This window comes from Ochlerotatus camptorhynchus, unplaced genomic scaffold, assembly GCF_037179485.1.
Source record: "Ochlerotatus camptorhynchus isolate MF236.1 unplaced genomic scaffold, CSIRO-AGI_Acam_v1.1 ptg000467l, whole genome shotgun sequence".
In the NCBI taxonomy this organism is placed as follows: Eukaryota; Metazoa; Arthropoda; class Insecta; order Diptera; family Culicidae; genus Ochlerotatus; species Ochlerotatus camptorhynchus.
This window is the reverse complement of record NW_027040953.1, coordinates 719,022-743,805: the sequence shown is the minus strand read 5'-3', so window position 1 is coordinate 743,805 and position 24,784 is coordinate 719,022. Positions and strand designations below refer to the sequence as shown.

The 24,784-nt window shown below is 41.5% G+C and overlaps 1 protein-coding gene across 1 annotated transcript; it reads left to right on the top strand.

Moving 5' to 3' along the window:
• The first annotated feature begins 3,565 nt into the window (after positions 1 to 3,565).
• Vamp7 (Vesicle-associated membrane protein 7) lies at positions 3,566 to 24,041 on the top strand. The gene is made up of 4 exons (XM_065235259.1): positions 3,566 to 3,942; positions 4,519 to 4,732; positions 23,138 to 23,434; positions 23,506 to 24,041. The coding sequence occupies exons 2-4, from the start codon at positions 4,529 to 4,531 to the stop codon at positions 23,728 to 23,730; spliced, it is 726 nt and encodes a 241-aa protein (XP_065091331.1). The 5' UTR covers positions 3,566 to 3,942; positions 4,519 to 4,528; the 3' UTR covers positions 23,731 to 24,041.
• Positions 24,042 to 24,784: the final 743 nt, after the last annotated feature.

The window sequence follows — 24,784 nt, the reverse complement described above, 5'->3', positions numbered from 1 at the left end:
TTATGACGGGCGCTATATTATATGAAATTTGCGAAAAAACATAGAATATCTCTTGATCCCAGCCATGTAGAAAGTTGCTGCCTTGAGCAAAGTTGTTCAGGTTACCAAGTCAATTCGGATGGTTGCCATATTAGGTCAGAACTCTCATACTACGTGGCACTAGTGTGCACATGAACTTACTGTATAAGCTGTATCTCGAAATCCTGGCCATATAGAAGGCTACTGTCGTGAGCAAAGTTGTTCAAATGATCAAGTTCTTTTGGGATTGTGGTCATATTAATTCAGAATTCTCTCATTATGCGGCGCTATTTTACACATTAACTTTCTGCATAACCTGTATTTCGAGATCGTATAAGGTCTTCAGCAAAGTTGTTCAGATGACCACAGTCTTCCGGATGGTGTTCATATTACTTCATAATTCTCTCACTGCGTGGCACTAATGTGCATGATAACTTCCGGGGCCTCCCTTAGCTCAATCGGTAAAGGCGCAGCTATAAAGCAAGACCATGGTGGAGGTGGCTGGGTTCAATTCCCGGTCTGGTCTAGGAATTTTTCGGGTTGGAAAAATTCTCGACATCCCTGGGCATAGAAGTATGATTGAACTTGCCACACAATTGTGTATACCAATGCAAAGATGGTACAGGTACCGAAAGCTCCCAATTAATAATTGTGGAAGTGCATCTAGATCACTATGTTGAGAGCACGCAATAAGCTAATATGCGATGTGCAATAAGCTTGAAATGCCAATAAAAAGAAGAACAACTTCCTGAATATGATATGTCTCGCATGCCTGCCCATATGGGCCGGATAACGAAGTAAGACGCCATTTTAGAATCCATCTGTTTTAGAAATACTGTCAACATATCGACTTTATTGAAATCACATAATGCGTAATCGAAGGGCATAATTTAATAAAATCACAATCTCTGATCATGCCTGCTTTCGGAAGTAAAGTCGTTAGTCCCCGGTCCATGAGTTGATGGGTAGGGTTCAGTTGTAGGAGCTGCTTCCTTGGCATTGGTAGCATTGGTACTCAGTACGGAAAACAAGATCGGCGGAAAACAAATCAAGTAAAAGAAAAGATGAAATTGAAACTGCCTTTAAGAGCTCTTAATCTCAATAATTTCCGAGGCTTTCCTAAAGCTTTCAATACTCCCTTGAAGCTCATGGAACTTCCTTTGAAAGCTCTTAACTTATCTGAAGTTCCATACATTTTCAAGAAGTTCTTGGAACTTCTCTTACGTTCCAAAAATTTTCCTGATCTGTTTGGTATATCCCTGGTCCTGTGGAAGATCCGGAACATTCTTAAAAGTGGTCAACTCATGAAACTGATCCTAGAGCTCCACGATTTTTTAGAAACCACTCATAAATTATTATGAATAATATTTCAATAAGACGATATTAGTAAATGGCTTATTGATTAAATTTTTATGTGATGAATTAAAACTATAAACATTAAAGATAGTGCCCCGTTAACGTGTAACTCCAATGAAAGATCTCCAAGAAGCCATGAGAAAGAAGTCCAAGAAGTCCAAGGAATAATGTTCAAAAAATTTGTTAAAATACTACCTTGAAACCATCCATGATAATAAATAGAAAAATTATTCTACGAGCAGTTCTTAGAATACACAGAATGCTGAGATGCAGTTTTCTTGAACTATCCACTTTAACATCCAATGAACCCTGGGGTCCATTTTCCAGTCACAACTCCGAATTCATAATTATAAGACTCCTATGAGAGTTTTCTAAAAAAAATATGGAGCTCTTGGATCAGTTCCACTAATTGACCACTTTTACGGATGTTTCGGATCTTTCGGAGGATCATCCACTGCACAACGGTCCCAAAACCGTATTTAGGTAGACACAAATCTTTGTGCCCAAACCGTCAGTTTTAGGTATATAGTGCCTTCGGGAAAGTTTCTTCATATTTTTGGCCGATCTTTTCATGTTAAATAAATTAGGGTGGTCCACAAAATGGGTGAATTGAAAATACAAACTTTTCTATTCTTTGAGATAGACCAATGCCGATTATCAAGAGGCCAATGCCGATTATCTAGGGGCCACCCTAACCTGCTTGTTTAATATCATCATAACTCATGAACCATAAGAGATATAAATTTGGCGTCTTGCGCAAAGTTGCTTCAAATTGATTGTTCTACAACTTTTTAAAATACTGCATTGGTCAATGCCAATAATAAAAAGTTTGTTTTTTTAATTCAACAATGTTATGGACCACCCAAATTCCACTAACATAAAAATAATGGCCAAAAAATATGAGGAAACTTTTCCCCAGACATCATATACCTAAAAGTGATGGTTTGGGCGCAAAGATTTTTGTCTTCATTAATACGGCTATGGGACCATTTTGCACTGGTCCCCAGGGTTCATTTTCCGGTCAAAACTCCAAATTAATACTGATAAGATGTCTATGAGTGGTTAAGAAAAAAAAAAGTCACGGTGCTCCAGGATCATGAATTGACCAGTTTTACGGATGTTCCGGGTCTTCCGGAGGACCAGACTTCTGACTTTCCGGATGTAAAATGGTCCCATCTATCTCGTTAATAACTTTTCAGAAGACATCAGGAAGTTATCTCTTCAAATTACCCTTCAATAAGTGTTTGTCCCTAATTAGCTCTAATTAACCGTACTATAGGAATCTTGACTGTACTAAGTATGTGATTTTGCTTTGGAAAATCCGGAAAACTTCAACTAAAATTTTCCGGAAAAATTAACCACTCCGAATATTTTGATTTTTGTTTTTCGTTCATAAATCATAAACTCTATATATGAAACATATGAAATCGCAATTAATTACAAAAAATGCTTATCAGATGCTTATGGTAGTTAAATTCTGCAAGCAATTGTGTGTTTTTCTTACTTATTAAAGGATAAAGGCAGATAAATGCACGTTGATAATTGTGCTGCATATTGCAAAAAATAAATTCTCTTCAGAATGAAGCAGAGCTTATCTTTACAACTCACATGTATTTCTCCTCACAATTCTCGTGGAGCTCTTTTCAGAACTTTCTTGAAATTATCCTAATCTATCTCCTTATCATATTAGAAAGAAAGGTTAACTCGGTCAAGAACATGGTGCACATTTCACACAACTAAAAAAAATTTCGTGGGCCGAAGACCACGCATAAAAAAAAAAACAAAGAATTATGAATCATTCAGACACCCCGCCCCTAAACCCTGGCTATGTCTATGCTTGCGATGTTCACAAGCCTAATGGAATTTAATTTGCACAAGTACGAAGTTGCAATCAAGCGTGTACGCATTTTACGGGAGATTCCATTCACAAAGTGTTAAGAAAATCCAATAAGAACATCTTATCAGCATCCAATTACCTACATAACAGCATTTGTCATCATCATTCGCAAGCTTAACGACTACCGTGGTGCCCCTTTTGCATTCTCTTCCTCGTCAACATTACCCACGTGAAATCAAAGATGGCAGCACCCTCTTCACGGCAGCTGTCAAAATTTGCCAGTGGCGACGAGGCAACACAAACAACAACAACAATAACACAGAGCGAAAGTGTCAGTCCTGTCTGTCGGGGCTCAGTGATATCGAAATCTACGTCGCGAGTGCATCAAAATAAAATTACATTCAATAATATTTTGCAGCGTGATTCGTGAGTCTGTGTGTGTGTTTGTTCTGTGCATTGTGCGAAACGGGGAAAAACTTATAGCTGGCTTAGTAGCATATTTGGAATTCTGTGGATTTGTTTTTCCTAAGGTGGAATTCGTGTCCAGTGATACAGTGCAAAATTACATGTTTTCCCGACGAAGATAATAAGTTGTGATTTCCTGAGCTTGTGAGGAAGGTGATCAAATGTCGCACTGGGCTGGTTGTTCTTTGACCCCGTTCTGGTGCTAGTTCGAGTGAAATCTTTGTGTGAATCGTGTACGATTTGTTGGAGTTGCTATTTTGTGTTCGGTAGGTATCAAGGACAGGAACTACGGACAATGGCAGCTCTGCGCTTTCGCTTCCATCAATCTATGATTCATCCTTGAACGAGTACGCCCAAGAGAATTCCATTTTGTTTACATTAGCTAGTTTTCTAGAATAATTCAAAATCCGTCTCCGTTGTTGGCTTCTTCGCAAGATCCCTGCGTCAAGCCGAGCGTCAAGCTCAAGAGCGCTCGAGAGCTGATAACGACATGAAATACGATCTGTTTCACTTGATTGGGTGACTGTGTCTAGGGTTGTCAACTTGCTGCTCTTCTTCGCGGCAGTGGCACAACAAGCCGAGCACTTTTGGTCGTCCCTAACGTGAGGGTAGTTGCCTGACTCATTTGTATGGCTTTGTGTCTGACATGTATGGTTTTCGCTTTCACAGAATGCCAGCATAACTCCCGGACCGGGGGCTTGCGAACGGAGCGATTTGTAATTAAATTATTAATCGCTCTGAGCGGTTCGGACCGATAAGACCGTCGCCGTTGAACTTGAACTCTTGGGCGTCCGTTACGAAACGGTACAAGCGTACTGACCTGATATTGTTCTTGATTTTAGGATCACAACAATGCCGATCCTGTACAGCGTCATCACCCGTGGCCTGACGGTCCTGGCCAAGTATGCCGAGTGCGTTGGCAACTTTGCCGAAGTGACCGAGCAGATCATACCGAAGATAAAGCTGGACGACCACAAGCTGACGTACTCGCACGGGAACTATCTGATACACTACATCTGCGAGGATAGGATCATCTACATGTGCATTACGGACGATGTGAGTAGCGATTTGAATAGAGCTATCAATGGAGGAAATGCTTTTTTTTCCGCCGTTGCGTTTTAACTGAGTCATGCTAGAGCTCGTGGCAATGTTTGTGATCGTGGTCCATTGTTGTAACGTGTGCTACCAGCGCGCAGCGATGCAGTGAGCGTGAGCTAAGAGCGCAAAGTTTGAGACATTTAATGGGGGTTGACCTTTTTTCGGAGGAGTTATCTGTGTTTGGTGCATTCTTGGCAGTGGCTTAGAATGAGATGATGATTTTTTTATGTTTAGACGTTGCATCTTATGTTCGGCATTGCGTAATCAAAATCCTTTTAAATCAATAGAAAAAATCCCCTGAAAATAGTAACTTTTTCACTACTAAAATAGAGTGAAATTTAAAAATATCAACAACATGTCTAAATTGAGTACTTGACACTAAAAAAGTCTACAGTAGTTTTAACAAAATATACATATCTGTTAAACAATTTAAAATTTCAACCAGGGTGACCAGTGAGCCGCAACAATTTAGAACACCAGGAAAACTCTTGGGAAACGCCTTCAATTTCGATTAAAAATCGGGGAAAATATACCTCCTTTCCCAGAAAATAAATTGTGAACATTGGAAACATTGTGATTGATTTTCAAAAGTCTTTCAAGGATAATTAAGAACGTTAAAAAATCCAAAGTAAATTTTAAGATAATTTCAAAGGATTCTAGGGATAACACCAAGATGTATCAGAGAAGAATATCAAAGTACAGACAACGAAAGTCTCGTGTAAAATTAAGTGCCCTGAGGACCGATTTCTTCATCTCCGCTTAAATCGTAAGCCAGGTTTACCTATATAGTTAGACTTGCCTTAATACATACGAGCGTCGCATTTGACAATTGTCTTAATTATTAGAGACGCAAAATTCAGCTCCGAAACAATTTTGGAAATAATGCCAATTTAATTGTGAGTGCATTTTAACGAGAGTTCTGAGAAAAATTCTATGGTGATTGGATGAGGATTCTAGGTCAAATTCTAATAACAATTCAAAATTAGTTCTGAAATTTTGCTCTGATGAAAATTCCATGAACTCCAAAGATGGTCTCTGCGGATAGTTCTAAAAGAATTCTGGGGTGATTTCTGAAGATACTTCTAAGAGGATCCTAAAGAGTTCTAAATAAATGCCGTGAAGAATTCCAATGGAAACGAATTTTGAGGGTTCAATCTCCAAGTAGTTTTGAGCAGAGTTTCAAAGCTATTCTGTGATGGATTTTTGTTTTGAGAATTCTGAGGAAATACTTTGGGAATTCCACGGAGAATACGAATTGAATTTCCAATTGAATGCAGGGGAGAAGTCCAAGATTATTCTAAGCAGAAATTTATGAAATTTCTGAGTTAATTGCATGGAAATTTCAAGGAGCATTCAAATAAATGTAAGATGGATTTATGGAAGGAGCTTTCAGGGAGTTCTTAGAAGAATCAACATAAATTCTAAATTAATCTACTTTAACTAATCATGTGTTATTACTTCATGCGTGAATAAAACGATTTACATAATCGAAGATGCTTAACGTCAAATATCAGACTTCAAGTGGAGATTTTATACGATCGATGAGGAGATTAAACTAAAGAGTTGATAGTTCCGTTATAGAACGGCAGTGTGAACATTGTATATAGAAAGTAGAAAGTGAGCAAAGGACAATTTTGAGCAAGGTACGAAACGGGTAGTTGTTTACGTCAGATGGCGACTTGAGTGTGAAACAATCGATAGAACTGTTTCTGCATATTGGCGGTACACGAGCAAATCGGCGATCATCCCTTCTGCCACTGGTGGCAGGGGGAAACACCCCTCACCATCCCCCATTAACGGATGAGCTTGGCAAAGGAGACGCTCTACCCGATTCGTACCTTCCTCAAAAGTGTCCTTTGTTCGCTTTCTACTTTCTATACACAAATTTCACACTGCCATACTATAACGGAACTATCAACTCTTTTCTTCCATCTCCTAATCTATCGTATAAAAGATCCACTTAAATCCTGATATTTGATGTTAAGGATTTGTAGCTACGAAATAATCTATTTCCAAGAATTTTTTTGATCGTTCTGCAAAGAATTTCAAGAATGCATTATTATTTTTGTAAAAGCTTATTTGCCTCTAAGTTTAAGAGAAGGGAAATTATTCTTAAAAAGTTTTTCAGATCATTCTGAAAAAATTCTGTGAAAAATCTTAGTGAATTATCAAAGTTATCTCAGTGTTCACTCGGCTGTCGACAAAAGCAGGCCACTATCGATGTGTGCCACGCGATCGTCTGTTTTCTCGGCAGCAACTATTGTGTGGTCCTCCTCATTGTTCTTCATCAGCAGTTCTTTCGGTCGATGCGTCGTTGACTTTGGAAAGCAACCGTTTCGTGAAGAGTGTGTGAGTTCTGACCACGTTTTGCGTCCATTGCTACAATGGAAGCGCTCTGACCTTTGTTGGCAATACTGCCATAAAATGAAACCACTTGAAACAGCTCCCGTTCTGAAGGAGGCGGCTTTTTGGATAGCAGAAGATAAAGTGTTTATTGTGTTGTACCTTTTGACTATAGTTTTAATATGTATTGTATAGTGACCAAGAATTCTCGGCTCTGTAAAGTTAATTCGGTTGAGCCTTATCAAATAAATTAATAACAATAAATAAACAAAAAAAAAAAAAAAAAATCAAAGTTATCAGCCTAATTATATCTATATTTTATAGATTTCAAACGCAGAATCAAATTCAACATCGTAAAAAAAGGAATTTCTATTTGCTTGTCATCATTTATAACGTAAGCAGAAGTAAATTACTCAAATCACTTCAAATGCTCTTCACGGTAGATCCCGTTGTGAGATTCGATTAAATTAGAGGAATTTATGAAATTTGATTTTAAGTTCCATGACATAAAAAGTTTATTTCATTATCAAACCGTGTTTGAATTTCTAAGTTACCATATAAAAGGTTAATTATTTAGTATTTACAAGGCAGTATTTGGTAATTATTCCCGTAATTTTAGTCACTAAAGTCACTTCTATCATATCGCATCAGCACTACCAGCCCTGCTTATCGAACTGATTCCAATCACATTATCCCTTTTGAGCCAAAGTACTCAAATGGCATACTTTAAAAACTACTAGGGACAGCCCCATGGGGTTGTATGTAATGGTGACGTAGAACTACGTGGTCTTATAGGGGGAATGGATGTAATGTCGGCCTAAAAGCCCCTAATTTGGGCCCATACATAAATTCAGCAATCGATTAAAAATTTTAAAATACCATCCCAATGACGCGTTCATCTAGATAAAATTCATAAAAGGCAGATTTTTAACGATGGGCCCAATCTTAGATCCATTTGGCCAACATTAGAGCCATTTCCCCTATAGTAAATGTTATTTGTTAACTGCAGCAGGAGGTTATGTTTTGTATAGGAAAATGAATTTGAGTAGGGTTCTCTCTTTTTATACTCTAAAAATGATTACCCTTTTGATATGAATTTTAGTTAGGACATGTTCAGAAATTTAAATCTTTTGGAAAATCTTCTTCTTCTTCTTCTTCTTCTTCTTCTTCTTCTTATTCGTATTTCAAGCTTATTGCATATCGCATATTAGCTTATTGCGTGCTCTCAACTTAGTGTTCTAAATGCACTTCCACAGTTACTAATTGAGAGCTTTCGAAGCCAATACCAATGCATGAATTTGTATATTGTGTGGCAAGTAAAATCATAATCTATGCCCAAGGAAATCGAGAAATTTTCCAACCCGAAAAATTCCTGGACCGGACCGGGAATTGAACCCAGCCCCCTTCAGCATGGTCTAGCTTTGTAGCTGCACCTTTACCGGCTGAGCTAAGGGAGGCCCTGATGAAAATCTTGCTGGCCCTGAAAAGGGCCGATGGTAATACAGACTTAAAGCCTTTGAAAGCCAATGATGGCGTGTAGGCAGCTGGATCAGCAAATCGGACCAGACAATCCAATATTCTTCGGTTAAATGATTGGGCACCCGCAAGAGTCTCGGCCCGTCTGCTGCTGGACAGGGATTGAACTGGTGTCTGTGACAGGTTGGAAGGCCGCAAAATATCAGTGTCAACCCAGCTAAAGCTCCTCCCCTTTTTAGTTTTTCTCGTTAAACTCCTTCTCTCAACAAGTTGGTAAATCTTAGCAGAAAGACACTCAACACTTTTTTCGGCGAATTTATGATCCTGCTTCACGTCTTGGTTCTTCTCTAAGCCTGTTCAGATAAATGAGTACTCTTATTTATTTTCTCTACTGTGCTAAATCGAACGAGTAGAAATATGAATAAGTGTCGGTTACGCTCTCGAATAATTGAAAATTCGATAAATATTCAATCGAATAGCTGGAAAAAACCTTTACGATTAATCGTAATCGAATGATTGTACTTTAAGGCAGTCCTATGGAATAGTGTAATTTCATGTTTTTTTGGTGGTCGAAAAGCAGAATTGCAACCAACAAGTGTAACTCAACAGCCAAAACCGGTGCGATGCTAGTTTTCATTGCTATGACGCCGACTGAATTAAGGGGCTCAGAAGCAGAGGGGTGAAAGTCAATTCTTCTTGATGACCATGGCTTCACTAACCTATTTCGCACTATTTCTGCTATGCTCTTCTATCATCCAGAACGACAAATGTATCAATGAATGTGTTTGCCGTCGAGTTATAAACGAAACAGAAAGTCGATGAAGAGAATCGATCAAAATCACTTGCATCCCTGCTTCCAAGTATGGTTACAAGATTACAACTCTGTAGCGCATTTTTTTTTGTTTATTATAGAGGTTTTAAACCAACGGGTTCATTCGCCTCTTTGGAGAAAATTCTATTATATCTTATAATATAGCATACATTTTTTCAGAAATTTTATAGCCTTCAATTCTTCGTTCCAATCGATTCCTAATGTAATGCTTAGGTCATTATTGATTCCTACTCTTCACGAAGTTTTCTAACCCAGTTGAGGATATCGGATGCAGGAATAACATTTTCAGTTCGACGGGCGAGCTTTCCCCGATCTGCAGCACGATCAGCATCTTCATTTCCAGTAATTCCGGAATGTCCAGGGATCCAGCAAAAGGTGATATCTTTGCAAGCTGCCTCTTTTTCGATCGTTTGAATGAATGGGTGTTTTGATTTCCCTCTATCTAGGGCTGAAATGCAGCTTACAGAGTCAGAGAGTATGATGGTATGGTTGTGTATTGCGATGTTAGCAGCAGAGGCTAAGGCAACTGTCTCAGCGGAGAATACGCTACACTGAGGTGGGAGACTGCCTTCCAATATTATATTCGGCCCAATTACTCCCAAGCCTACCTTACCGTTATTTTTAGAACCATCAGTATACAACTTCACGTGTTTACTGTATTTGGTATTGAGATGATCGCGAACGATAATCTGTGCGTTTTTGATGATTTGTCCTTTTTTAAATGCTTGCTTAATCGACCAATTCGCTTTGATTTCTCCGTTGTGCCACGGTCGATTAGCGACACGATGAAGCATCGCAATGTCAGGAATATGCATGTTGGTTTCGTCGAGAAGTGCTGAATTTGCCGCCTCGCGAAGGTTTCGATGGTCTAACTTTGATTTCTCTGCTATTCGGCAATATCTGCGTATGAGTGTTTCAGTCATACGCAGATTGAGTGGTAGTTCCCCTGCTTCAACAACCAGGCTGGTAACTGGTGACGACTGTATTGCTCCCGAGGTTATCCTAACGATTTGATTGAAGGTGGTTTGAAAAGAGTCGCACAGCTTGAGACCGAACAGTTCAATTCCATATAGTAGTTTGGACATGCATGTGGAGTCTGCGATCTTCCACAACGATGATCTAGTGACTTTTGGTGCTATGACTTTTATGTATTGTATCAAATTTTGTAGAGCCATCTTTGTTTTCGCTGCGTGGGCTGAAAAATCTCCCTCACGATTGATCCAGACGCCAAGGAATCGTGCAAGGTTGACTTCCGGAATGCTTTCATCGCCGATTTTGATATCCTTGCGAGAGTTGCGCCATCGATGCCTTTTTCTCGTACATATGTGTATAATGCAAGATTTTGGAGCAGACAATGAGAAGCGGACACTTATAGCCCAAGCATTGATAGAGTCAACTGCATTTTTAAGAGCATTTCGGACCCTGGGGAGGTGCTTTGACGTAGCCACTAAAACGATATCGTCGGCGTAGACGACGACGCAGACGTTGTTGGGAACAGCGTCAAACATTGGATTAATGGTCATAAGTAACAGTGTTACAGCGAGGACAGATCCTTGGGGAACTCCATTTTCTTGGATTCGTTCAATTGATGAAGATCCTCCGTAACTAACGCTAAAGCGACGATTATCGAGGAAGTTAGTGATGCAGTTTCGCATTCGGTGTCCAATGTTGAGCTCACCAATTTGTTTAAGAATATTTGGCCTCCAGGTTTGGTCGTATGCTTTTTGGATGTCAAGTATAGCAAACTCGGCGTGAGAACCGGTAGTTTTGATGTCCTCGATGATTTCTTTAAGATCACAGAAGTAGGAAGAAGTGCCTTTACCAGCCCGAAATGCATGCTGGTTTGGGTTCAGAATGTTGAGCTCCTCTAGAAAGTTCATGAGCCTGTGGTTAATCATACGCTCGTAGATTTTTCCGATACAGCTTAGGAGGGTTATAGGGCGGTATCCTTCTGCTTTTTGGTGATTTGCACCGGGTTTCGGAATAGGCACAACCATTCCTTCTTTCCAACACTCAGGAAATCTTCCTTCAGACCAAACAGCGTTGTAACTTTTGAGCATTGTTAGTTTAGCAGCAAATGGGAGACGACGAATCATCGGGTATCCAACATCATCATTTCCGGTTAAGTGCCCTATAGCTATGTCAATAGCACGGAAAAGCTCATGAATAGAGAAGTCACGATTCAAAACTGAATTTTCTTCTGCTGTCAAGGTCATCTCGGCTTCCGGCCCGTCCGTTGAGGTGTTTGGAAGTTGACTGTCTTTCGAGGCCGATGATGCCTGAAAAAATCGGCGAAGTGTTCGGAAATTTCAGATGTGTTTATAACGTATTTTCCATCGATTGAGAGCCCGCTTTGAATAGTTTTACTTTGACCATTAAGACGACGAGAATTATTCCATAGCGTTTCCGAAGGTGTATTAGGTGTTCGAATGGGAAAATGGTCACTTCCGTGAGTATCTTCTTCAGTGGACCAAAACAATTTGCTTGCAAGACTCTGCGACACTACGGTAAAATCTATAGCTGAGGTGCTACCGTGTACGGAACTGATGAATGTTGGTTCACCGTTGTTGAGGACTACTAGTTGATGATTTTACACTACCCCAGACTTCATGGGCTGCATTAAAGTCACCTCCAATTATAAATGGTGGTTGGTGTTCAGCGAAGAGATTTTCGAGTGTGTCAATGGTATCTTGTTCATTACTATTGGATGGAATATATATTGAGGCGATGGTGACGTTGTAGGGATCGTTCAAACGAGCGACACAAAGAGGGATGGGTGAATTCATTGAGTATATCTGGTGTGGAATTTCATTCAGAATTCCAAGCCCCACAGCACCTGTCCCCTGACAGTAGTGACGGTGGGAAAGAGCCCAATCATATCGGTTTGTAAGAGTTTTGCTGAGAGTTTTCGTCATCATCTCTTGTAGTCCAATAGCTACTGGCTGCTCATGATGAATTAGATGTACTAGTTCGGTGTGATTGCACCATAATCCACGGATGTTCCACTGCAAAAGTAGTGTTTTCGTTGTTTGATCTTCGTTGGTTGTGCTCCCGTTGGTAGAACTAGGGGATGCTTCACGTTGGTTATCTCTTGCTCGGTCTCCTGAAAGGTGTGGTAATGGAGCAGGATTGACTGAACTAACGACTGAACATGAAATGGTACTTGCCCGAGGATAGGGGCAATCCACGTCAACTGCCGCCAGAGGCTCATCGGATAAATCCGGAACATCCCTGGTCAGGGTCGACGTGGATGGCCTCGCACTTGGCGAATCAATAGTGATAGATTTCTTCTTCGTGCTGGTTGATGCATCGATACTGGTTGATACGAAGTTTGATACATTTCGGTTTGCTGCGGCCGAGCTGAAAGTTTGGTGATCGACGGGTTGAAGAAAGACGTCCCGGATCACTTCCCTAACCAGACTCGCTTCTCCTTCTGGAAGTGGAGGGGGTACTACATATTCCCCACCTCCAAACCGTGCTTCTTCAACAAATGTTGCGTTTGGCGATTTGTTTAATCGAAATCCTGAATCATTGTCCATGTGGGCGCGGATGTTATCGTATTGGGCATTGGGTGAGATTTCTCGAGTTTCCTTTATAATAGTCAAAATCGTTGCGGGGTCGGTAGTTGAGAGAGTCAAAAAGGATTTGTCTACAGATTTATCCATCATTCATCAACATCGATAGCAGCACAGCTGCCTCCAGTTTGAGTTGAGAGACGGTTACCCCCATTTTTGTCGTCGGTGGGTGATATTTCCATGCGTCGCTTATCGCTTCTGCTTCGAGCTCGGAGGTCGTATCGTGAATTGTAATTGTTCGCTTTCTTGCTTGGTGGTTATGTGAAGGATTTATCTTTGCGGGATAACCGTGCGCTGCTATTATGCGGTGGTTTAATAGCAGTAGAAGAAGAAGAGGTAGAATTAGATGAGTTCTGCGATGATGGATGTGCCTGAGGAGATGGTGTCAGTTGTTTTGGAGCTGGAGATTGGCTAGGAGCTCTAGATTTCAGTGCTTTTTTCAGGTCTGAAAGTTCTTTTGCCAGTGAAGCTACCTGTTTTTGCAGAGTGGCATTGAATTGATCCTTAGCGGCTAGCTCTTGATTTTGGCGCTCCTGAATGACGTTAGCAAAAGTTTTCTTTTTTGTTTCCTCATAAATTTTTCTTGCTTCCGTAAACGAGATGCTTTGGTCCACTTTAATGCGTATTATTGTTTCCTCCGATTTGTGCTTTGGGTATTCGCGAGATGTAATAGCGTGACCTGTTTTGCAATGGATGCAATGGGGAGAGTTGCTGCATTTCCCTCCTTCGGTCAAGCTGTGGGGTTGGGAACATTGTAGACAGATTGCAACAGCTTGGCAAGACTTTCGAGAGTGACCGCAAACGCCGCAGTTGAAACACATAAATGGGGATGGATAGTATGTGTTCACCGGAATACGGAGAACCCCAAAGTAAACATACTTTGGAAGAGTAGTTCCTTGGAATGATAATACCAGCAGCGGTGTGTTTTGGAGATCACCATTTACGCGCTTTTTTATTCTTCCTACTGTGTGTACCCCTTGCGTGCTTAAGGATTGTTCAATGCGTTTTTCCTCGACATCGATAGAGTCCGGATCATAGACGGTTCCTTGTACAGTATTTAATGTTGGATGTGGAACGACTTCGACTTGAGTTCCGTCGGTAAGTATTGTAAGTTTGACCAGCTTTTCGAAGATGATTCTAGAGCTAGTACGAAGAATGTAACGTGTTCCTCGGCCTTCGCGGGAAGCTGCTATTGTTTTTGCTTCTTTTTCTCCAATAGCCAGCTCAATCGAAGTTCCAACGACAAATGTGTCCGGAAGAGGTAAATCAGGATTGCGGGTCGAATTCGATGCTACACCATCACTATTACAAGGTCTGCGAAGTACTAACACCATCTTCCCGATATCATTCGCACTTTTCAACCATTCAGGAAGCCTGTTGTCGCCTGGGGGACCTTTCCCGGGGTCCCCATGGGGACCAGAAGAAGAGTCGGTCATTCGACCGACGCCAGAGTCACTTCGCAGAAACCACTACAAAAGTCCACTGTTCAAGTTCGCTCACTGTTCGGTACACCTTATAACTCGGGAAATGCTGTTCTATTCATTCACCCACTGTATCTAATGCGAAGGGTAGGTATTGTTTTGTCCACAGCACTGTCGCGTGTTTTCGCCACTAAGTTTTATTCACTTTTGAGTGCTATAACGAAAACTTCAACGTGTCCTTCACTATCCTCAGAATAACTTTGACTAGAACTTTACAGTTAACAGCGTTTATGCTATTTTGGAACGTTGTTTTTATGCAAAAAAAACGATTAATAGGTAAAGCCGATCACGCGTGTTGTATGACAACAGTATCCCGATGTATATGAGCATTTTGTGTGGTCATTGGGGGCGTTTGGTTTTCAATATGTCGACGAGTGTGCAAAATGTTACGCAATCGCATCCTCCCTATTCGCAAAGATCGGAGGCGAATGCCACTTCGACTTGTTTCGTTTACTAACGACTCTCTAATGACAGTGTAGCAGCAATGCTACACCAACATTTTTCGTCTACTAACGATTCTCGGATGACTGTGTTGGGGAAGCAGCATATGCATGTACGTAATTGGTGGATGTGTTAGTTATTTCGACGCTTTTGGGCAATGCTTGACATTAACCACTTTTTCAAAAGTTTCTTGTTGAAAATCAACAATCGATGCGTAGAAATAATTCTAGACGATTGGTGATAAAATTATTGGAATTAGTCCAGGGGCACATGAGTTATTAACGTTCAAAATCTTTCATAATTTCGTTACGTGTTGCATTTTCGGTTTTCACAAAGTGTACTCCCAAAAAAAAGTCACAACGGATAACTATGCGGTGATTAAATAAACACCGTTTGGTGAGACTGGATGAAATTCAACTTAGAAATTTGTGTATGGGAAATCGCTTTTCACAGGCAACCGGTGATAGTTTTAATTATCATAGCAACAGTTGCACATTCGTTCAATTTTCAATAGTGACAAAAAGATGCGTAGAAATATTTCTGATCGATTGGTGATAAAATTATTGAAATTGGTCCAGGGACAGATGAGTTATTAGTGTTCAAAATCTTTCATAATTTTGTTACATGTTCCATTTTGGTTTTTACAAATAGAAATCACAGAGGTAATCCTGCATAAAAAAAAGCAAGGAATAAAAAAAATTTAGGTTTAATTTTCCCACGAAAATTACCGTTGGAAGGTATTTGGAGCGCCCAAAGTTTAATTTGCAACAGCATTTCAACGTGAGTTATTGAATAAATTACCTTCATTTATACCATCATTATCATACCTACCTGTACCTAGCTCCAGTCCTCACAAGTTCCGACCTCACACCTCCACGAGTTATATGATCACAAAAGACTGCCAGCTGAAACATGAATACGGCTGGTTGGCGTAGCCTGGGCAATGTTGTCAATCCGACCATAGCAGAGTGAGGTGATGCGACGCGGCGATAGAGGAAATGCTTCGCCAACGCGAGCATCTGTTCACCATGGAAATGCAGCTCAAACAGAGTCTGACTGGCATCCAGCTCTTCCCCGGAAGCTACACCTAAGATTGCAGTCCCATCATGACGGATAGGAGACCTTAGGCTAACCACCTACTGTCTCTGAAACCTTTATAATTGTTCAAGAAACCAACAGCGAAAGACATCGAACTGATTTAACGGCATCGACTTTTAGCGCAAAACAACGGACATGAATTGGGTCATGGAACATATTGTTATAACTCACCAACGACGTATGAAGCTAGAAATCCTGGGACTGAGTAAAGTTCGTTGGCCAAACTTTGGAGATCACAAACTTCCGTCGGGACAGGTACTACTATACTCTGGTACGCGAGGTGGACCCCGCTATCGTGGAGTTGGTCTCCTACTTAGCGTCCAGGCAAGTGCTACGCTCATCAAGTGGGAGCCTATTAATGAGAGGATAATCGTCGCCAGATTTAGAACACGGGTTCGTAACCTTATCATAATCCAATGTTATGCGCCAACCGATGCTACCGAGCTACAGGATAAGGAGAATTTTTACAGTCAACTGAATTCCGTCGTGGATAAAGTTCCTAAGGGTGACATCAAGTTCTATACTGGCGACTTCAATGCAAAGATCGGCTCCGACAGAACGGACTGTGAGCGTGTCATGGGACGCCATGGTCTCAGCGAAATGAGTGAAAACGGAAGTGCACAAAGTCACGTGGGTTTCCCGTGATGGACATACCGAAAATCAGATCGACCACATCTGCATTAGCCTTAAATGGAGACGGAGCCTTCTTGATGTCCGGAATAAACAGAGCGCCGTCTGTCCATCACCTTCTAATCGGCGAGAGGAGGGACTCGGGTGGCGGTTTAACACACGCCGACTTGAAGATCCAGCGGTAAAAAGAACTTGAGACTCGAGCTGTGGACGTTCCAGAAGGTGGCAGCGAACAATAGACGGCCATCAAGAATGCCTTTATAGAAACAAGTGAGAACTAAAAACACTTTATACAAAGACTTGCGAAGATTTGTTTTATGCAGCCAAACGAGCTGTCAAAAAGTGCAGCCAAACGAACATGTAAGATTCGATGGTTCGGTAAGGGGGAAGCATTGTTATCCAGATTTAACATTTTCGAATAGGTAACTTAAAATGGAAAATAAAGAAAAATGCTGCAAACATGTTTTTGTTGTTCCATGCCGATTTTAATTCAATCTTTCTTTCATTAAGCGTTAAAATCTAGTGAAACTTCAATCAATTGTGTATATTTTAAATATTGTCATTCATATGGCCATAGATTTGCTGTCATGTGTTTGTCTCGAGGAAAAATTTGCCGGCTTACTCGTAAGCGGAATTGAATATATCGTCTGATGATTTTTTCTTTCATCTTGTGACATTCTGGCAAGTGTGGTGCTGATACTACTTTCATCATCAGGTTATAATATTTCAACTCTAGATTCTCATTCAGCAATCGGAATACTGAAATATTACGTTTAAATGTATCTTCCAGCTCCAAAAACAAGTTATACGTTTCAACGTTGACGTAATTTAAAGCGTTGCCTGTATAATCCTTGAACTGGGTAAACACAGCAAACTGATCGGAAACCGTATTTTTGTTCATACAACTCTCGATGCATGCACTGCATACACTCGCTCTCTCAGACAGCTGACGCATAACCATCCCAGCCAAATAGTACACCACGTTTTCTTCAGATACACGAGTTACCAGATTTTCACACTCATCTATCGTCGATGGAACATCGTAAATAGACTCTGGCTGCTGATCTTTTGTGACGCTATCGAGCTTTACATTTTGTAATAATGGGTCTACTTCCGATTCCAATTTTCGTTTCTTTGCTAAGTCCTCCAAACGCTCTGGAAAGCGAGTCAGCCATTCACATTAGTCCCAGTCGTAAGATGAATTTTTCACATTCGTCATGTATATGTACAGTAAGGAGCTTCAAATTATCCTTAATTTGAAGAGCAGTAGGTCGTAATTGCCGACGCCGTAACTGTGAGAAAATGTTCTCCAAACAGTCTTGTGTCAGTCGTCCGGGAAGAAAGTAATCGAAACCCACCTCTCTTAGGACAAAATCTTGAAGACGAAGAATGGTATCCGTTGCCAAGACAACCGCGGACTTCCATGGCTTCCACAGTCTTTTAACTCCTACTTTGCAATCGTAAATCAGCGTTTTGAATGTGTGCAAAGAATTAATCGCCCGATTATACGCCTCCACATTACCTAGATTCAATGCTGTAATAACGTTTCTGGATGTCATATACGTAAACCAGGTGCTTGCAGTCTCGATTAGATACGCTGTGGTTAGGATATCCTTCCTACCACTCTGTACGCTATATGTTTCAAAGTAGCTGCCACCGTGTGGTTAACGTATTTTGTCGAATTCAGAACCTTCATCTTATCGAAGCTCGATGCTCTTTTCGTGAAATTGACATCTTCCAACTTCAGGCCAGATGCCATTTTCAAATCACACCCTTGTTCATACAAAACAAGGTCTCGAAGATGTTTAATGTCTGCTGTGGGTGTCACGAGCTCTTGTGCTTCCACTGCCCAATTAGGTAGCTCAATGGTTTCATTAGAAATCCAACCTTGAACCATGCTCTTGCAAACGTGAACGGGGTCAGGAATTACTTCAAACTTCCGCTGGGAACACGCCGGATGCTTTATAGGACCGTTCTTAAGAACTGTTGCTTGAGTATGCTGAACACCAAGGTCGTTCCACAATCTTTTATTGTTGCCTGAAATCAGCAGATAATTAGCGCTATAATATTTAATCCACAATGACATAATTTTACTTACTGCCACAGTCACTAATGAGGGCATGCACACGAAGGCCGATATTTTCAGCTTTTTGAATTAGATCAACTACGATTGACTTTAGGCAGCCATGGTCGACTGTGTCACCAGTGAAATGGTATGCGATCACCTGTTTCCAGCGAGCTCTAATGCCTACCAGCATGAATACCATGACATGAGTAGCTATTCCGCAGTGATTAGGAAGAGTAATATTTCCCACAAACTGCTTCAAATTTGAACAATAGTTCACTCCTTTTTGGATTGCCATTTCATCGAATACAATTGCGCAATCCATATCCAGATTATTCATGTCTTTAACCTTGTACTCCATAAATTCGAATACTTCATGAAGGCATCCTGCTCCAAATTTTAGCCCTTGTAATCTCTCACTCAATGTACGGCTACTCGGCAAACGGCGTTTCTTCCTTTCTTCTTCGTATGCAGTTCTTCCGCATGAGAATCTCGTACGAAGGCCTTCGAGTATACTTTCATTTGACTATTTACCAATCCTCTGTACTTTAGCGGTCATTAAAGCGAACTGATCTTGCCCGACGATCTTCTGAACGGTGTCTACATCAATGGAACCATCTCTTGAATTTTTCAGCTCATGTATTTTTCTTTTTAGTTTCTCGTTCTGAGACAAACATCGGCGCATTTTACTGAAATGAAACATAAATAAGTAAAAAAAATACGCACATCTAAGACAAACCTACCTTCGACACTTTTCACAGTTGGAGCAGCGAGATGTTCCTTCATCCACATAATCTTGACATGCCTTATCCAAGAGCATCCGTTGATGATTATCAGCCATTGACACAAGGCTGGTCTGATGTACGCTAGAATCCACGGTCAGCTCTTCTGAAGGTTCATAAAGGAGTTCTATATCCAGATTTTCTAGACGCTCCTTGCTCGATCGCATCTTGTCCGCTTCATCCGATACATCTTCAATGATTCCTGTTTGAGAATAATGTGTAAGAAAACATTTCTTGTAGCAATCAACAATCAAATGATTCATACCATAAAAATTTCCAGCATCATTTTCACCCTCGTATTCGTCCGATTTTTTGGGTTTTTTCTCTGTGGACAGCAACATCGTCACGGATTCATCACCGCCATCGCTGAAATCGTTCTTTTTACGTTTTCGCTGACTCAGTTGGGCTAGCGTCTTGTAAACAGGAACAGCACTTTTGATTTTTCGCACCTTACCGCTGGAATCCATGTACAGCTCACATTCGGCAAAGTGCAACTAAAATTGTATAATTTAATGAGATAATAACTCTTTTCACTATTTTGTCTAAATACTAACACTGCACAAACGATGGCTTCCCAAAAATTTTAAATCCTCCGGAAGCTCACAAAACGATAGCCACTTTTTGCGCTCTGATTCGCTGCGAGGAAAACGAAAAAACGCCACGAAACGCATTCCACTTCGGGAGTTATTTCCACAATATTTATAAAAACAGTTCATTTCCACTTATTTACAACACGTTGGATGATTTTTCCGATTAAAAAAAAAAACGCTTGCATGATGACGTTGAAGCGCACATTTTTTTCTACGATATCAAAACAAACATTATCAAGCGTTCATGTGAAGTTTGCATGATTTGCAGTGAGGCCAGTTTTTAAGTAGCTTTTGTTGTTATTTTCGCTGATTGCTAGTTCTACCTGTACTGTTTTTACATCCGCAAGTCTTTGTATAAAGTGTTTTTAGTGAGAACAACCTAGGTGAGCGGCGCACCCAGAGGAAAGAGTGGATCACTGATGAAACCTGACGAAAGATTGAGGAGTGTATAGAAGCAAAAGCCGCGATAGAGTGGGTGAGAACCAGAGGAGCCAAGAACGAAGCCCGTCAACGGTACTCGGCTCTAGAAAAGGACAGACGGGGCAAGCGAGCGTGGGTGAACTCCCTGGCTGACGAAGGGGAGAAAGCCGCAAACACTGGCGATATACGCCTCCTCTACGATATCTCACGACGCCTGAGTGGAGTAAGGATGAACCCAAGGATGCCAGTGAAAGACACGACTGGACAGTTGTTTACCGACCCCACTGACCTGCTGAAACGCTGGTTTGAGCACTATTCTGTGATATCTGGGACACTTCGACTAATTCCAATCGACTGAATGCAGTCTTAGTAAAGGTCCCAAAAAAGGGGGATCTGACTGTGAGCGACAATTGGCAAGGCATCATGTTACTGTGTATTGTTCTCAAAGTTCTGAGCAAAGTTATCCTGAATAGGATAGAGGAGAAGATCGAAGCAACTCTCCGGCGGCAGCAGGCAGGATTTCGTGCCGGAAGATCTTGTGAGGACCATATTGTCACGCTCCGCATCATCCTGGAGCAGGTCAATGAATACCAAGAGTCCCTTTATTTGATATTGATTGACTACGAAAAAGCTTTCGACCGACTCAATCACGAGAATCTGTGGGGCGCCCTGAGACGCAAGGGAGTCCCGGATAAAATCGTCAACCTCATCGAAGCGTAGTATCAGGCTTTTACGTGCAGAGATCTGCATAACGGAGCTTTGTCTGACCCTATCTGGGTTGTCGCTGGTGTGAGACAAGGATGCATATTATCACCGCTACTGTTCCTCATCGTAATCCACGAGATCATGGTGGGTGCAATTGACCGTGTACCGAACCGTGGGCTGCTTTGGCAGCCTATCACCATGGAGCATCTCAACGACTTCGATTTGGCTGATGATGTTGCTCTACTAGCACAACGGCGCTCTGATATGCAGAGTAAGCTCAATGACCTAGCCGAACGCTCCTCTGCGGCGGGTCTCACCATCAACGTCAACAAGACCAAATCGTTGGATGTCAACACGGGCAACCCTCCCAACTTTACGGTAGCGGGGCAAGTAGTGGAGAAGGTCGAAAGGTTCCAATATCTTGGCAGCCAAATAGCGTCGGACGGCGGGACCAAGAGCGACATAGACTGCCTTTGCGAGTTTACGAAACGTATGGAGATCAAACCAGATAAGTCAACGTACCAAAATCCGAATTTTCAACTCGAACATGACATCTGTGTTATTATACGCCAGCGAGACGTGGTGTGTATCAACGGAGAACACTCAGAAGCTGCAAGTCTTCATCAACCGATGCCTGCGGTATATAATTCGTGCTTGGTGGCCTCACAACTGGATCTCGAATGCCAAGCTCCATCGTCGATGTCATCAGATGCCGATAGCAACAGAAATCTGCAAGCAAGCGCTGGATTGGAATCCGGCAGGACATCGCAGCAGAGGCAGACCCAGGGGCTCATGGCGGCGGAGCCTCAACAAGGAAATAAAGCAAGTCGATAGGAATCTAACCTGGGCCCAGTTCAAGGCAAAAGCGAGCAGCCGCCCAGGATGGAAGTCTTTCACGTTGGCCCTTTGTACCTCCGGTGTTGTACAGGACCCTACAGTAATTAAGTAAAATGTAATAGTGGCTGGTGGTGTGGTGGTAAGCGTGATTACTTCTCACCTCAGCACCCCAAGTAAAAATACTTGGAGTTCTCCTTAGCATGATACACTGGAACCTCCATTTACGATCCCGAAAGAGGTACGTACCATCGGGATGACATATAGGAACCAGAAATCTATGTCTGACGCCATTTTGGAATCTAAGATGGTGGCATCCGGTTACAGAAAAACTGAGAAATACTTTGACTCTATGTTTTGCATTACTTCGGCGTGAAGTCAACGATTTACATAGTTGAAGATGCTAATTTCAAATAACAGACTAAAGTGGTAATTTTTATACGATACATGAGGAGATGAAAGTATTGAGTTGATAGTTCCGTTAGAGTACGGCAGTGCGAAAATTGTATATAGAGAGTAGGAAGCGAGCAAGGGCAACTTTGAGGAAGGTACAAATCGGGTTGATCATCTCTCTTTACCAAACTCCCAACTATCAGGTAAAAATCGATAGAACTGTTTCAAACACATCATCGGTACATGAGCGAGTCGGCGATCATCTCTTTTTGCCAGTGGTGACGGAGAGGAATACCCCTCACCAGCCCTCTCCAACGGGGGAGTTTGATAAAGAGACATGATAAAACCGATTTGTACCATCCTAAAAAGTTGTCCTTGCTCGCTTTCTACTCTCTATATACAATTTTCACACTGCCGTATTCTAACGGAACTATCAACTCTATACTTTCATCTCCTCATCTATCGTATAAAAATTACCACTATAGTCTGTTATTTGAAATAAGCATCTTCAACTATGAGAAATACTGTCAAATATGCCACGATATGGGAATTTTTAGAATCGGTGTGACGTATAAGGACTGTACACTCATGTATCACGCCATTTCAAAAATTTTATGGCCTGCCTTCACCTCCTCCCATGTCTCGCAGGAACGCAAACAATTTCCGATTGGTAAATGATGATTTCCCCAACCCCACAGAGCTTCGAACGAGCGCGCGCCTTCCACTTCCTGGCAGAGATCAAGAAGAAGTTCATCCAAACCTATGGCCTCACGGTGGCGACGGCGATCGCATTCGCCATGAACAGCGAGTTCTCCCGGACGCTGGACCAGGAAATGCAACACTACAGCGAACTGCGGGACGTGGACAAAATCAGCCAGGTGCGCGGCGAGATCGACGAGGTGAAGGACATCATGGTGAAGAACATCGAAAACATCACCAACCGGGGCGAGCGGTTGGAGCTGCTCGTCAACCAGACGGAGAATTTGCGAAACAATGTAAGTTACTATAAAAGCTGCCTTTACTCCAGTCGAGCACAATCAAAGTTGGATTTCCATTTTCTTTCCAGTCGGTAACATTCCGCCAGACGTCCCGCAATCTGGCCCGGACGATGTTCTGGCGCTCGGTTCGGATGTACTGCCTGATTGCGGCGATCCTGCTGTTTGTGATCTACATCGTGATCAGCATGTCCTGTGGAGGTCTTCTGTGGTCCAGCTGCATACACAGCGGCAGTAATACGGCCCCCGTTACGCCACCTCCAGCACCGTCACCGCCGGGATTAGAAGACGTTTAGGTCCCGGAGGGACTGTAATTCTACTTCGTTGATGCAATTGGAAAAGACTTGAATAAATTGTGGATGGTGGAAGGTGGACCCCTTTTTTAAGTAGGAAACTTTTGTCACCTAATTTGTCGTAATCAAATCAAAGGAGCAGACCTTCCTACTGCTACTTTTACACTTGGAACAGAAAGTATCTTAATCCCTCAACAGAACTCGATGCAGTTCCCGATCTTCTTTGTAGCCTTGTTTCATACGGTTATATTTAATCGCTAGCATAGAATGATACCCAATACTACGAATCGTTATCACTTATGGAATGCTTCAAACGTGTGTTTTTTAATTTAAGTAGAAAGAAATCCTCAGTTTACTAAACTAAAAACAAGCGGTAGTTAGCGCGATTATCATTTCGAGTGTTCTGCCAACCAATGGAAGATGCTGTTTTCTGAGAGAGGACATATGGCATGCTTAAAGTGAAAAGCGGATGAGGATGAAGCGAGCAGTTGCTGTGAAGAGGCCACTCGAGACGGGCCGTCAGTGTTTTCATTCTTTTGCTTTGGATGATGGGCAGTGGATCACAAATCTGATGATGAGCTGCTGACTGTCTGCAAGTGGGATAGTGGGGAGGATTCAAAATGTGATAACACTTGCGTGAGACAGAACCATCAGGACGAGTTTCATGCATTTGATTATGGTTGTGAAAATGCATATAAGAAGTGCGATGGCTGATTTTGCTTGGGAATTTTTCTTTAAGCTGCTGGAGGTGGTTACAGTTTTATTATGATTTACATTTGTACATTTGTTGGATATTTTTGTTCTAAAGTCTCAACATTCGAAATTCTATGTACCAGGCAGGTAAACTTCTAAATCATCTTCAAAACTTTGTTCTGAATCCTTTGAAGTGCTTTTTCCCTGGTCGTGCAACAACTAGACCATATTGGCACAGCGTAAAGCATGGCCGGTCTAAAAACTAGTTTAAATATTAGCAGTTTATTCGTCAGGCAAAGTTTGGATTCCATGTTTATAAGAGGATACAAAAATTTTATATATTTATAACATTTGGCTTGAATGC